At 43.2% G+C, this 15530-nt stretch overlaps 1 protein-coding gene across 1 annotated transcript in view; it reads right to left on the reverse strand.

Moving 5' to 3' along the window:
- The window catches only part of LOC135195523 (E3 ubiquitin-protein ligase AMFR-like), an 83475-nt gene that overhangs the window by 40495 nt on the left and 27450 nt on the right, over positions 1-15530 (reverse strand). Inside the window, exons 4-7 of the mRNA XM_064221762.1 lie at positions 15079-15172; positions 14131-14341; positions 13489-13675; positions 12947-13234 (exon numbers count right to left, since the gene is read on the reverse strand). Coding sequence (XP_064077832.1) covers positions 12947-13234; positions 13489-13675; positions 14131-14341; positions 15079-15172 — 780 coding nt within the window. The remainder of the gene's footprint in view (positions 1-12946; positions 13235-13488; positions 13676-14130; positions 14342-15078; positions 15173-15530) is intronic.

Here is a 15530-nt window from a genome sequence, read left to right on the forward strand (position 1 = left end):
TCCAATCATCATCGGCCAATCCATCACATTCATTGCACCGATCATCCACCAAACAAATATGCCCCCTACAACTCATACATACTGTGTGGGGGTCTACCGATGATTTCGGTAGCCTCACCTTACAATCACTCCTCACACACACTCTGAAACTCACTGCACTTGATCCAGACATCACTTTTACAGAAAAGCCAATCCAAAGTCAAAAAACAGTCCACTATCGCGTATGCCAATCCAACAATCCAAAATCAATACCAAAAGTCAATCAGATACTTAAATGCGAGTCAAATCCAAAAAATCCTGGGCGGAGGTTTGTAAACAGTAGTTTACCGACCGGCGACAGAAAAAAATATAAATAGAAAATGGGAATGGTTCCTGATATCCGCCTCCCAGCGGCGGGAATGGGTACTACCACCTGGCCGCCCACTGCGTGTGCCGCGAGTTTTGAAATTCTGTCGGACTTCAGAAAATACAGCTATATATATATCTGTCAGGTAAGTGGCATGAACAAACTAATGGGTTCAGATTATAGCTTCATCACCATACATCAAGAAAAGCCCCCTTCTTGAAAAGTTGAGTGGAGAGAGTCGCATCTTGTAAGCTGAAGCTCTAAGTTAAGAAGCTTGATTGTGTAGCATACCTGCATGTGCACACCACCACTCCAGGAAAAGTCAACATAGTAGGGGTAGGAGGTGGCAAGTCATGCAAAACCCTTGGATCTCACCTGGGGAGAGACCAGTATGCACAAGTGTCATGTTTTTACTTGTAGAGACATACAACATACACAAACTGACTCACCACTACTGGAGAGAGAATGCTGGTCAACCACCTCACTGTAAATAACACCCTTAGACCAAGTCAAAGGTGCATGCATGGAGAGAGCACGGAGAGGTCTGGAGGTTTGGGGAGGAAGGAACTGAAAGGAATTGGTGGAATCAAAGGGCTACTATTCTGTCCTAACAACACTGGTGAATGCTTTCTAGCTTTCCTCCTATTCTCCCTAACCTTTTTCACTGAAAAGGGTGATTATATATTGCATAATTGTTATTGGTATTTTATGCATTGTCGAAATATGGTGGGTGTCCTATATATGGAGAGCATATGGTTGATTTTAGAAGGTGTCTGTTGATGTATTTAAGTTGTGTTGTGACGTCATAAAAGACAAGATGGCAGCGGTGTCTGTTGGATGTAAACAATAATACAGGGCAGAAGGAGACACATGCATGTGCTGTTTGGTTGGTAGGAGAGAGCTCTCTGTCGGGTAGGAGTTTTTGGGACGTAAGTCTTGTTGTGCTGTTGATCTAAGGTGATTTCTGGAATACACTGGTATTGGAGAATGCGTACAGTGGTAGATGAGGTATTCTATAAGAGGGAAAACAAAAATAAATGGAGAGGACCTGCTCAGGTAGTGGGAGTATTGGGGAAAACAATAGTAGTTAAGCATGGGGATTCTTTAAGAGAAGTAGCTACGATATATGTGACTAGGATTCAAAGATGATCACCAGATACAGAAGAGATATGTTAGAATAGATATATCCCATGGTGTGAAAGGTAGATCAGATGGCCAAAATGAAGGGAATGTAAATTGGTAGGAAGGAGAGATAATAGTGGGTGGGAGAAGGAACGCAGACACAGAAGAGGCTATAGAAAGAGATGTGGTAAGAGGAAACAGTGGTAGATGCCCGGAAAATTGAGTCAATAGAAGGCGAGTTAATGGAAGAGATACCAAAATTCAAAAAGAGAAATAGAGTTAGAGCTCTAAATAATGATACAGAACAAGTAAAAGAATGGACTAAATTAAGTCTTGCAGGAAAAAGAGCAAGCAAAGAAGGGCTGATTCGTACAATGTACAAGATTCGCAGTCAGGTGACAAAGGGTGGGTTAACTTGAGGGATTATAGTCAGGTACAAAAAATTGAACATGAAGAGGAGGTGATGCTGGGATTTGAAAATAGAAGCATAATGGAAGCTAAAGAAAAAGAACTTCAAAGTTGGAGAGATAACCAGGTACATGAGGAGGTAAATGATGTTGGACAAAAAACTATATCTACAAGCTGGATAGTAACTGAAAAGATAAAAAGGGGGGAAAGGATATGTAAAGCAAGATTGGTAGCTAGAGGGTTTGAAGAAGAGATGGCAGGGTGGGAAAAGGTCGCTTCCATATGCAATGCTGAAATTTTAAAATTCTGTCTAACCATAAAAAAGGTGAAAGATTGGAATTGTTAGACATTGGATGTCAAAAATGATATTTTAATGATAAAATAAGGTTTCACATATACTTACCAAACAATTACACTAGCTGTACGCTTTCTTACCTGGCAGTCGAAAATTCAAATTCCTGGCGGCGGTAGCAGCGCTGACATTGTTTGTGTAGGTGATACAGATCCCGCCCACTTTCGGGAATACAGTAAGTCCTCGGGTTACGCTGGTCTCGACTTACGATGTTTCGTGGTTACGAACGCGCCCCCATAAAAATATAAAAAATAATATTTTGCGTCGTTCCGTCTTACGCGGTTTAGTGTCGTAAGCAACGTAAACAAACGCGAACTAGTTCCAGGCGCACGGCGGAAGAATACGCTTTGTGGGGGAGAGGACGGCGTCGCTTCGCTACGCTCATTCCTCGCCCATACGCCATTTTGGTTGTTTACACTGCCTCTCTCTCCCTCGTGTTGTATCGTTTTTGTAACTTTTTGCTCTTTGTTATGGCTCCCAAGCGCAAGGCGGACTCTTCTGATGGAAGTGCATCGAAGAAAAGAAAGGCCATCACCATGGAAATTAAAGTGGACATTATAAAGCGATCTGAGAAGGGAGAAACGCCAACAAACATTGGCCGCTCGCTTGGCCTTAGCCGTTCGACCGTTGCTACCATTATCAAAGATAAAGAGCGCATCGTTGAACATGTGAAAGGATCTGCTCCTATGAAAGCGACAGTGATAACTAAGCAGCGTAGTGGTCTAATAATTGAAATGGAAAGGTTATTGGTGCTTTGGTTGGAAGACCAAAATCAACGGCGTATCCCAGTCAGCCTTATGGTGATTCAGGAGAAGGCGAAAAGATTGTTTGAAGCGTTGAAAAAAGAAAAGGGGGAGGGAAGTGAAAGTGAAGAGTTTGTGGCTAGTAGGGGTTGGTTTATGCGATTTAAGGCTCGGGCCAATTGCCATAACCTTAAATTGCAAGGTGAAGCTGCTAGTGGGGATGAGAAAGCAGCGAGTGAATTTCCTAAAGCGTTGTCTGAGATAATTAAGGAGGGGGGTTATTCTGCTCAGCAAGTGTTTAACGTAGACGAGACAGGTTTGTTTTGGAAACGTATGCCTAACCGCACTTACATCGCCAAGGAGGAGAAGTCAGCACCCGGTCATAAAGCCAGCAAGGAGAGGCTAACTTTACTTCTTGGGGTAATGCTGCTGGCGACTTCAAACTGAAGCCCTTGTTGGTGTATCAGGCTGAAAATCCAAGGGCACTCAAGGGCATTTGGAAGGGTCAACTACCAGTAATTTGGAAGTCCAACAAGAAGGCATGGGTGACACTTGCAGTGTTTGAGGACTGGTTCGTAAACCATTTTGTTCCAAGTGTGGAGCGGTATTGCGCCTCCAAGGGTATCCCCTTTAAGGTGTTGCTAGTGCTGGACAATGCCCTGGACACCCTGCCCAGCTGGGAGACTTCAACCCTAATGTCAAGGTGGTTTACCTTCCACCTAATACCACGGCCCTTTTACAGCCTATGGACCAAGGAGTGATTGCTTCGTTCAAGGCCTACTACTACGAAGGACAATTGCTATGGCTTTACAGGCAACTGAAACCAAGAAGGACTTGACTCTGAAGGACTTTTGGAAATCCTACAACATCCTTGATGCTGTAAAGAACATTGCTAATTCCTGGGAGGAGGTTAAGCAAACAAACAAACATGAATGGTGTCTGGAAGAAAATTTGTCCTCAATTTGTGAATGATTTCCATGGGTTTGAGGACACAGTTCAGCTAGTTGTCAAGAACGTTGTTGCCCTGAGTAAGGAAATCAATTTGGAGATGGAGGTTGATGATGTTACAGAGCTGCTGGAGTCTCATGGCGAGGAGTTATCTGCTGAGGACCTGATACAACTGGAGAAGCAGATAATAGAGGAAGAAGAAGAAGCACCCACCCAGAGCCTAAGGCTTTCACAAGGCAGGACTTGATAAGAGGTTTTGCAGAGTTGCAGCAAGCGTTGTCAACTTTTGAGGCTCAGGATCCCAACTTGGACAGGTTCACTAGGGTTTCCAGAGGCGTCATGGATTTGATGCAGTGTTACAAGGAGATCTTGGATGAAAAGAGGTCGCTCTCTGTTCAGACTAACCTGGAGCAGTATTTTAAGAAGGTAGAGAGGCCTGCAGGAGATCCTGTACCCTCTACCTCAGCTGCCTCTGCTAATCCAGACTCGCCTGCCCCACAATCTCCAGCACCTTCTGAATGTTCTGCTAACCCAGACTCACCTGCCCCAGTATCTCCAGCACCTTCTGTAGGTTCTGCCTCACCTAAAGACTCACCTGCCCCAACATCTCCAGTAGTATGTTCTGCCTCACCTCAAGAATCACCTGCCTCAGCATCTCCAGTACTAGTATGTTCTGCCTCACCTCAAGAATCATCTGCCTCAGCATCTCCAGCAACTTCTGGAGGTTCTTTTTCTCTTCACTAACCTCCCCCAGTCTCTCCAGCACCGCAGCTTCCTCTCCAGTGTGCAAGCCAATCAAACTAATAAAGGTAAGGAATTGTTCTCTCGTTGTTATTGATAGGTATTTACATTAAATCATGTGGTATTTTTCAATGTTCCGCTTACGCTGAAAATCGTGTTACGATGCATCGTAAGAACGGATCAACGTCGTAACTCGAGGACCCCCTGTACCTGGTACTGCTGAGCTTAGACTTCAATTCGTTGAGCCGCAACGTCCATCTGTGGGAAGGAGGGAGGGCTCTGATTATGTAATTGTTTGGTAAGTATATGTGAAACCTTATTTTACCATTAAAATATTTTCACATAAGTAACTTACCAAACAATTACACTAGCTGACTCCAAATTACCCGGAAGGTGGGTATATGGACAGCTTTATAAACAAAAACAACAGTCATGTGCTCACATTATATATAATGTCTGCAGTGCCTTACCTTGTGAGAGAGCAGCTACAGGTAGATACTGCCTCTGGTCGTCGCTCTCATCACATGTAGGAGACGTGGCAGTAAAGGCCAGGGTCGTCCCTACTAATGGTGGGATTTTGGCAATCATGGAAGTGCACTGATGATTGACAAAAACAACAATAATCTGCCCTTGCCCTGGGCAAAAAGACCTGATAAAAACCACACAAAACCATCACCTACACTAAAAACCATAAGGTAACCTTAACCAGATATATGAACTGGTGGGTACTTCAGGTACATGTACCCCCAGGGTTCCCACAAACTCAAAAAACCTCAAATTCAAGGCGAGGAGATAGTAGAGGGAAAAAACCTAGTCCCCCTATGCTTCCTCTTCCAACACCATTCCCGCTACTGACAATGGTCCAAATCTAAAGCAGTTTTCGTAAGTAGTTTCTACCTCCTTCAAATAGTGCGATGCAAACACCAATTTCGACCTCCAGAATGTAGTTTGCATAATGGAGGATAGAAACATATTCTGTCTGAAAGCCAAAGACGTTGCTACTGCACGAATCTCATGCGTCTTCACTTTCAGCACCCTAAGAGCATGTTCCTGAGTTTGGGCATGCGCTTCTCAGATCAAACTCCTCAGGAAAAAGGACATTACATCCTTTGAAAGAGGCTGAGACGGGTCTTTCACCGAGCACCAGAGTCGGCTCGACTCTCCTCTCACAGTTTCTGTACTAGTCAGGTAGTGTCTGATGGCTCTGACTGGACACAATGTATGTTCCTCATCTTCCGACCCGACTAAGCCCGTTAGGTTCTTTATCTTGAAAGAATGAGGCCAAGGATTCAAAGGATCCTCATTTTTAGCAAGAAAGTCTGTTACATAAGAGCAAACTGCATTGCCCTGGGCGAAACCCACTTCCTTACTCATCGCCTGCAACTCCCTTACTCTTCCCGCTGTGGCTAAGGCAACTAGGAATAGTGTCTTCCTAGTTACGTCCCTCAAGGTTGCAGAATTCAACGGTTCGAATTGGGGGCTGTTGAGCCACCTTAAAACTACATCCAAGTTCCATTCCACTTCTTCAGGCTTGAAAATCTTGGAGGAACTAAAGGATCTGATCAGGTCACTGATGTCCTGATTTGACGAAATGTCGAGGCCCCTATGCTTGAAAACCGATGAAAGCATGGCTCTATATCCTTTAATAGTTGAAGTGGCCAACTTCTTGGTGTCCCTCAGAAATAACAAAAATCCCGCAATTTCTGTTATAGATGTCTCAGAAGAAGAGATGCTATGTTGTCTGCACCATGACCTAAAGACTCTCCACTTGGACTGGTAGAGCTTGGCAGAAGAGCTTCTTCTGCAGCTAGCAAGCTTCTGACGCCCTTCGCGAAAACCCTTTTGCTCTGACCAGGTTCCTGACAGTCTGAATCCTGTCAGGGCCAGAGTGGACAACCCTTGGAGATATCTGAGAAGCGATGGATTTTGTGGAAGTAGTCTGGGAAAATCCACCAGCAGATTGAGAAGGTCCGGGAACCACTCTTTCCTGGGCCAGAATGGCGCTACTAGGGTCATTATCACATTCTGGTGCGATTGAAGCTTGTTTAAGACCTCTCTTATCATCCCGAAGGGAGGAAAAGCGTAAATGTCCAGTCCTGTCCAATCTAGCAGCATCGCATATGTTCTCCACGCTAGTGGTTTCTGGAATCGGAGAACGGACAATGGGAAAGCGATTGTTCCTCGATGTGGCGAACAGATCTATCGACGGTCTTCCCCAAAGCTTCCAGAGGTCCTGACACACACACTCGTTCAGAATCCATTCTGTTGGTAACACCCGATTTACCCGACTCAGTTCGTCTGCAAGTACGTTCATTCCCCCTTGCACGAATCTTGGAAAAAGGGTGATCCTCTTCTTGTTCGTCCAGGTGAGGAGATCTTCGGCTATCTTGGTGAGAGAGAAAGAGTGGGTCCCTCCCTGCTTTCGTACATATGACAATGCTGTGGTGTTGTCCGAGTAGACCGCTACGTTTCTTCCGGTGACTAAGTGGTTGAACGCTTGCAGCCCTAAGAGAATGGCCTTCAATTCCTTCCCATTGATGTGCAAAGTCTTTTCTCGTTCTGTCCAGACCTGATACTCTCATGTCACCTAGGAGGGCTCCCCCATCCGTTGCCTGAGGCATCTGAGAAGAACTGCAGGTCGGGGTTCAACACGACTAGGGAGATTCCTTCTTGTAATCTTTCCCTTGAATGCCACCAATGAAGATCCATCTTTATCTCTTCTGTCAGGGGGAAAACTAGTGAGTCCTACTGTGTCTTCCGAGACCAATTTGCTTTCAGGAAGAACTGCAGTGGCCTCATGTGTAGGCGTCCTAACCTGACAACTCTCCACTGAAGCCAGGGTCCCGAGTAGGCTCATCCATTCGAGCGCTGAGCAGGACGGGTGAACCAGAAACTGCTGGACTGTCGACAGGCAGGACTCTATCCTCTTCGGGGCGAGAAAAACCCGAAAAGCTAGAGTCTAGTGTCATCCCTAAATAGAGAATCCTCTGAGTTGGAATCAATTGGGACTTCTCCATGTTTACTATGATACCCAATTGTTGTGTCAAAGTAAGCGTCTTCTGCAAGTCCTTCACACACTGACAACTGGATCTGGCTCTCAGGAGCCAGTCGTCTAAGTAAAAAGCTGCGTTGATCCCCATCAAATGCAGCCACTTTCCCAGAGGAGCGAGAATCTGAGTAAATACTTGAGGGGCGGTTGACAGACCGAAGCAGAGGGCTCTGAACTGGAAGACTCTCTTCTTGAAAACGAATCTCAGGAACTTCCTGGAGTTCTGATGGATGGGGACATGGAAGTATGCATCCTTCATGTCGAGAGATACCATCCAGTCGCCCGGTTGGATGGCCGACATTACCGAACGAAGAGGTTCAGAGCGCTTACGTCCAACACCGGTCTCCACCCCCCTGATGCCTTGGGGACTACGAAGAGCCTGTTGTAAAACCCTGGGGAGTTCGTGTCTGTTACCTCCTCTATGGCCTCTTTGTTGATGAGCTCTTCTACTTCTTTGGCTAAAGCCAAAGCTCTTGTTGATCATGTCAAGTATGCTGTCAAACAGACAGGTGTATTGTACAGTGGTGGATCCTGCGTAAAAGGGATCACATATCCCTCTTGAAGCACCTGAATTACCCACTGTTCTGCTCCTCTTCGACTCCATTCCTCCCAGTAGTCGTGGAGTCTTGCCCCCACGGGTGTGTGAAGGACCTTCCGATCATTTCTCTGTCTTAAAGGAAGGTTTCTTGGTAGACTTGGAGTTGGTTTGTAGATTAGTTCTTGGTCTCTGCTGCCACCTCGACTTACCTCCTCACAAGGGATGCTTTTGTAGATGATAAGCTTTGGCTCCTGTCGCTGGAGGTTCCTTAGGTCTTCTTGCTGACTGAAAAAGATCTTTGGTGGACTTTTTCTTGAGGTCTGACAGCACATGCTCTATGGTTTCTTCTGGAAACAGGTGAGATTTACTCGAGGGAGACCAACAAAGCAGATTTTTGGGTCATGGTTACTCCTAGAGATGTGAAGGAGCACCACTGTTCTCTCTTCTTTAGTATTCCCATAGTGAATAGGGCGGCCAATTCCCCTGAACCGTCTCTCACTGCCCTGTCCGCACAGGACAACACATTGAGCCAGTCAGCAGAAAAATCCTCATCTAGAGACTGGCAATCTTCAATTTTCCTGGCTAACGCTGCAATAGTCCAATCCAGAAAACTGAAGACTTCAATCACCTTATATAAGTTCTTCACCAGGTGATCTAACTCGGGTCAAGAGAACAACACTTTTGCAGCCGAGAACGCTGCTCTTCTGTGAGAGTCCACAAGACTGGAGAAGTCTCCTTGGAAGGAGGCAGAAACTCCCAAAGAAGGAACTTCTCCTGTCGCATAAAACCTGTAGGTTTTATTCTGCAGCTTCGACGGAGGGAAGGCGAATGAAGCCTTGCCTCACTCCCTCTTCTTAGCAAGCCACTCTTCTACTTCCTTCAGTGCTTTCTTCAAGGACTGAGAAAGAACTGGTTTTGGTAACCCCAAAGGCGCTGATCTCCTATTCTTCACAAACATCGACGGAGGTGAAGAAGGCGAAGCTGGTTCAAAAAAGTCCAGATAAGTCTGTAAAAGAAACCTTAACAGACTAGAATAAGCAGAAGAGGGCTTCGAATCCTGGTCTTGAGTTTCCTCTTCCGACAGGACGGCCGATACCCCGCCATCCTCTTCCGTCTGGCTCGTTGTCTTCTTCAAAAAGACCATCAATTCTTGAAGTTGATGTTTAAAGGGACCCAAAGCGGAATCCTCTAGCAAGGGTTTGGCCTTTGAATCATCATTTGGTGAAGACGAAGTCGTGGCTGTCATACGGCTTTTCTTTGAAAACGAACGACTGGGAGTCGAAACAACATGAGACGTATGAGGCGAACGAGTCGAAGCAGCTCGACGCGAATGAGGCGAACGAGTCAAAACAGCTCGAGACATTTGAGGCAAATGAGTCGAAACTCCTATCGATACACAACGAGGCGAGTCAGTCTCGCAAGCGCGTAAGCGTCTAACTCCGTCCGAAGTTACGCTATCCGAAGAGGACTGATGATCTTCCCGGAAAAACTGGTCCGGCGCAAAACTGCAGGAAGGTTGTGGACTCCAGTACTCCTTGGATTTCTTAACAGGCGGCGACACCCCTCTTGTACGCTGGGCATGTCTCTTCAAAGGACACGACACTAAATCACTCCACACTTTTCGCCTCGACACAGGCGACTGCACTTCCAAGTCGGACGACAACTGCGCATCACTGATATCTACGCCTTTCCAGCGGCATTTCCTGGGCACTCGCGAGTCGACTACATCGACGGAGTCGGCGACTGACCGCGGGCAAACTCCCCCAGTCTCCCTTCGACCTCTGGTATGTCTTCTCCCGGGAGCTGGGGAGCGGGACAGGGACCTTCGTCTAGGAGAACAGGGGAAACGGACAGCCGCCTCCTTAGACACGACACTGACACTCGGCCTAACACTGGCCTTTTCACTGATTTCTCTACGAACCCACGAAAACGACATACCCAAATCCATAACAGATTTTGTCAAGAACTCAAATTTCTTGTCCATCTTGGACTCTAACAAGGAAATGGTGTTGGGATCGGAAACATGGGATACCTGATCTGGAGTAATTGGTATTGAAGTTGGAGGACTATCAATAGGTGAAATATTCGATAAAAGTGGAGAAAATAGAGACGGTTTGTTTGCCTCTAAAGGCAAGGGAGTTGTCTTTACTCTACTCTAGTTTTACTACCCACTCTATATGAGCTTCTTTCCTTTTCCTATCTTTGTCCATCTTATCCAAATGAGCTTGAAAAGTCTTCCAACCTTGTTCATCTAAACTACAGCACTCATCACAAGTTAATTCCTTGCTACAGCACTGACCCCTACATTTCACACATTTGGAGTGCTGATCGTAACATAGTTTAGCTAATCTAGTTTTGCAGCCACTGCTGCAAAACCTAACTGAAGAAGAACTAGCATCAGACATCTTCTTAATAACTTGTTAATAACTAGGCAGCTAACTGATGAAGCAAAAAAGCCAACCAAGAAATTGTACATCACCAAAAAGAAAAAATCCACAATGGTGATGAAAGTCCACTGCAACAACGAACCACCAGTGTTATCCCGTGGCCGGCAGAAAATGAATTGAAGTCTAAGCTCAGCAGTACCAGGTATTCCCGAAAGTGGGCGGGACCTGTATCACCTACACAAACAATGGCAGCGCTGCTACCGCCGCCAGGAATTTGAATTTTCGACTGCCAAGTAAGAAAGCGTAAAGCTAGTGTAATTGTTTGGTAAGTCACTTATGTGAAACTGCATATTTACAAGGTGACGAGATACACAGAGAAGTGTATTTAAAGCCACAAAGGGAAGATGGTTGGAGGCGATTATGGAAGTTGAAGAAAACCGTCTATGGGCTCAAGGACGCAGCAAAAGTATGGTATTGTAAAGTGGTGAAAGTAGTGAAGGAGCTTCAAGGTGAGAGAAGTAGACTAGAACCTAATATATTCTTTTGGAAAAAGGACAATAAATTGAATGGCATTTTGTGTATACACGTAAAAGGTTTAAGTATACAGGAGTAGTAATAGAGCAGAAGTGGCAGTATATAAATTCTATAAGAGAACCAGAGGCTAGAAAATATACGGGTAATAGTGCTAGAACAAAAGGAGTTAACCAAGTATAGAGCAGTGGTAGGGCAGCTGAATTGGGTATCGCTACATACCATGCCAGAAATATCATACGATGTTAGCGAATTAAGTAAAGCATTTAAGGAAGGAACAACTCAGGATATGAAAAAGCTTATTAAAATTGATAAAAACTAAGAGCATGATGGACGAAGTTACAGTAAGTGAGATGGAAGAAGAAAAGATTTATTGGGAAGCCTATGCAGACGCTTCATTTGGAAACATAGAAGATGGCCATTCTCAACTGGGTTATATCATATCCTTGACAGATGGGAAGAGGAGAAATCCCATATGGTGGACGTCTAGGAAATCCAGGAGTGGCAAAATCCACCAATGAGGCCGAAGCCCTGAGTGTTGGGGAGGCTATAGAAGGATTGATATATTTCAAACATTTGTGGGAAGAGGTAGTAGGAAGGAGAAATTTAGAAGCTTTGGTTAATACTGATAGTAAAACACTAATGACCGCCATCAAATTGAGCACTGGTGTAAGTGGTAAGATTTAAAATAGATATTGCAGCAATAAGGCAAACTATAGAATCTGGGGAAATAAAGGAGGTGAGATGGATAAAAGGAAAAGAGCAAGTGGCTGATGTATTAACTAAAGTAGGAGTTTCAGTATTAGAAATTATGTAGAGGGTAAAGAGTTGGAGGATGAAGGAAATTAAGAGGGGACTAGGTTAAGAAACAGTCGGAGGGGAGGGAGAAAGAGATAAGTGTGATTATATATTGTATAAATGTTATTTGTGTTTTATGCATTGTCAAAATATGGTGGGTGTCCAACCATTTGGAGAGCATATGGTTGATTTTAGAAGGTGTCTGTTGATGTATTTAAGTTGTGTTGTGACGTCATAGAAGACAGATGGTGTCTGTTGGATGTAAACAACAATATGGGGCAGAAGGAGACACGTGCGTGTGCTGTTTAGTTGGTAGGAGAGAGCTCTCTGTCGGGTAGGAGTTTTTGGGTCGTAAGTCTTGTTGTGCTGTTGATCAAAGGTGATTTCTGGAGTATACTGGTATTGGAGAATGCGTAAAGGTGGTAGATTACACATTTGTGTAAAGAAAGTTAGGCTAGGCTAAAATTCAAAAAGGGGACTAACTTGAATACTTGACAAGTTAGGATTGTAGATCATACACAGAAGGAACAAAACTGGTAGGAATCCACAGACACAGAGGACATGAAGAAACCACCTGCTCACTCAAATCCTTAACATTTCCAAAGTTCACTTTTCAGAGACAACCATGATATAAACCAACATAATTCACCATATATAAAGTAAATATAAAGACCAGGGAAGAGTTTTAACAATTGGTAGGGAAGCCGCAAAATTTTCTTGCTTGATTTCCACTGAAGAAAAACTGACAATGGCAGGTGAGAGGTAGTTTCCCCTACTCACCCATCTACTACCACTTAACTACTGTGATAACTAGTTTCAACTGCCAATTCCAGTTTGCCACTCAGGAATACTCCCACATAAAAGGCAATGATTAGTATTCCTGTGGGAAGAAATATAACTTTGATAAAAAGCTGATAGCAGTCTCATTTCTGAATTTCATGGACCTTAGAGCTTAATCTGCACAGAATGGTTTCATATCCTACCTGTCTGGCTAAGTTATCAAGTTGGGAAGTAGATGCTGGCTGGGAATTCGCTTGATGATGGCGGGGTAGTTGTGTGTGATTCTGCTCAACGCTAAAACTTGGCAGCCAAGATACATATCTCCAGCCAGCAGTACCTGGAGAGCCTTCAGGAGCTGCCGGAGAAGGAAATGTACCTCCATTACCCCCGTGAGATACATCGCCTCTATTTTCATCCCTCATGAGTGGATTTTCCTCTCCAGAGGGCAAAAGGCCTTCCAAGATGGAACTGGGTAAAGAGGGAGCATCGTTCTGAAAATTGAATGAATCCATCAAATTATTTCAGTCAGACAATTCACAAAGTAAATAATTTATACATCTGAAATATCTATCTACTGTACGTATAGCAAATCTTCAAGCAGACACCTAAAAACTACACTAAGTAAAAAACAAAAGCATTTATGTATTTATTACTTCCAAGTAATAACAGTGATACAGTTCATTGACATAACCTACAAGCATCAATGCATCAGTTCCATTGCTATTAGCACTTGTACACTACTTACCTGTTCTGGTTTATGCAATTTATGTCTACAAGTAGGACATGATGGGTCTTGATGCAACCAGGCTAACAAACAAGATGCATGGAAAAGGTGAGAGCATGGAAGACGGCGACCGCTCTCTAAGTGTTCCCAGCATATTGCACAGGTGTTTTCTTCAGACAGTATATCTACTCCACTTATCTCTGGATACCTAAGTAATGATGAATGAAAAAATATAATATTTTTACTTGTACCTTATTAGTAGTTTAATGCTTGAGGAGCAATAAACATTTCATTATCTGCTGCATGTAAAGTACTCCTTCACATACCAGAATAACACCAAAGTTCTGTGGCAGGAAACTTCTTTCAACTTAGCTTCCTGCAACATGCTTCTGAACTGCATTTACAGTCCAAAATTCAATAAACATCAAATGACTTTGGAATCTCAAGCAATGCCTTAACAAAACAGCCAACACAGGTTGGAATAATGAGAAGCCATTAATTTCTACAAATCATGTGATGAGGATGATAACTGAATATGTATGCAAATAATGAGGGACTACAGTACATAAACTATATGCTACCATACCAGGGTTTCAGAAAAAAAAGAAAGAAAGAAAAAAAAAAAAAACTTATGAAAACCGATTACATACAAACAATACTCACATATTCATGAGTTGCAAGACCCTGAGGTAGTTGCGGTGTGACTTGACTTTGTGCTGTAACTGGTAAAACAGTAGCCGCAACTGCATACATATCACCAGGGAGGCCATAGTCAGGAACATGTTACCCCACACCAGCATGTGGATGTGATGGACCATATCGATCACCAACTCACTCAGTTCAAACACGAGCTCCGTCATATACACATAGCGCCCTACAAGTCGTACATGTGGGTGAGGTAAGTGATGAGACAAAAGAAGTATGTACGCTCAGAAAAGAGCAAACTGAACCATGTTCCTAAATAAGAGCTACACAAATTTCAGATTAAAAGAAAATGCACACCAACAGACACGCTAATGCAGTGTAATTCATTGAAACTGTTCCTACAACATTGCAGTAGATTATCCATTATCGTTATAATCAACATTAAAACAATACAAAAATTTTCAAGTCTTCACAAAGAGCAATGTACCGTACTGTATTGAAACAGCTAATTTACACTCTCCTTGACTAAAGTTCTGATACAGCATCAAACATACAAGATAAGAAGTTCAGTGTGGAAGCAAGGACACTTAGCCACATCAAGATACAAAAAATATTCATTACATAGCATGATTTAAATACATTAGGTTCCAGTAATAAAAAATGATTTAATGCATACAATTATTACAGCTTGAAATGAAAATGTACAGCACTGATTCCTTGTATCAGACTTTCTCAACCATAAAAATCAGTATTTTCTGCTACTCATGAAATTAGACATAACATTCAATCTAAATTAATGATCAGTGAAAAAATAATTCAGTGTATTAATGTTTCGGTTGCATACTACCTTGCTAATTATTCTACTATGTAATCACCTGCAGTTAGAATGGTTACAATGTACTGTACTGCAAAGTACCCATTTATCATACGGACTTATTCACACAATCAACTAAAGCTCTGCCATACCTCTCTTTTCCCAAAGTCCTTCATGCGAAATATCCCAGAGGTAGATGCTGTAGCGTGTTATCACATATAGAGTCCTCACAATCAACAGTATGCACTGAAAAAAGCATTTCGAACAGATGTTCAAGGATGATTTAAACTAGACTTCCTCATTATTTGTTAACTACAACTAGGTAAGAAAAACATGCTAATTTCAACTGGATATTGAAAACATCTAACTAAATAATCCAAACAATGCAGTTGATATCTTTACAAAAGTTTTTTTATTTTTTGCATCCATCCACCTCACTCTTTCAGACAAATTTTATCCCCCCAAAACAAATGGTACACAATGAATTAGTAATTAATATATTTATCTAAAAATAACATGTATTCATCTAACCATTCAAACATTATTTGGAAAACAAGTTAAGATACTAACTATATCTAAATCATATCTTTCAAATCTATTCCTG

The sequence above is a fragment of the Macrobrachium nipponense genome, chromosome 16 (assembly GCF_015104395.2).
Source record: "Macrobrachium nipponense isolate FS-2020 chromosome 16, ASM1510439v2, whole genome shotgun sequence".
Classification (NCBI taxonomy): Eukaryota; Metazoa; Arthropoda; class Malacostraca; order Decapoda; family Palaemonidae; genus Macrobrachium; species Macrobrachium nipponense.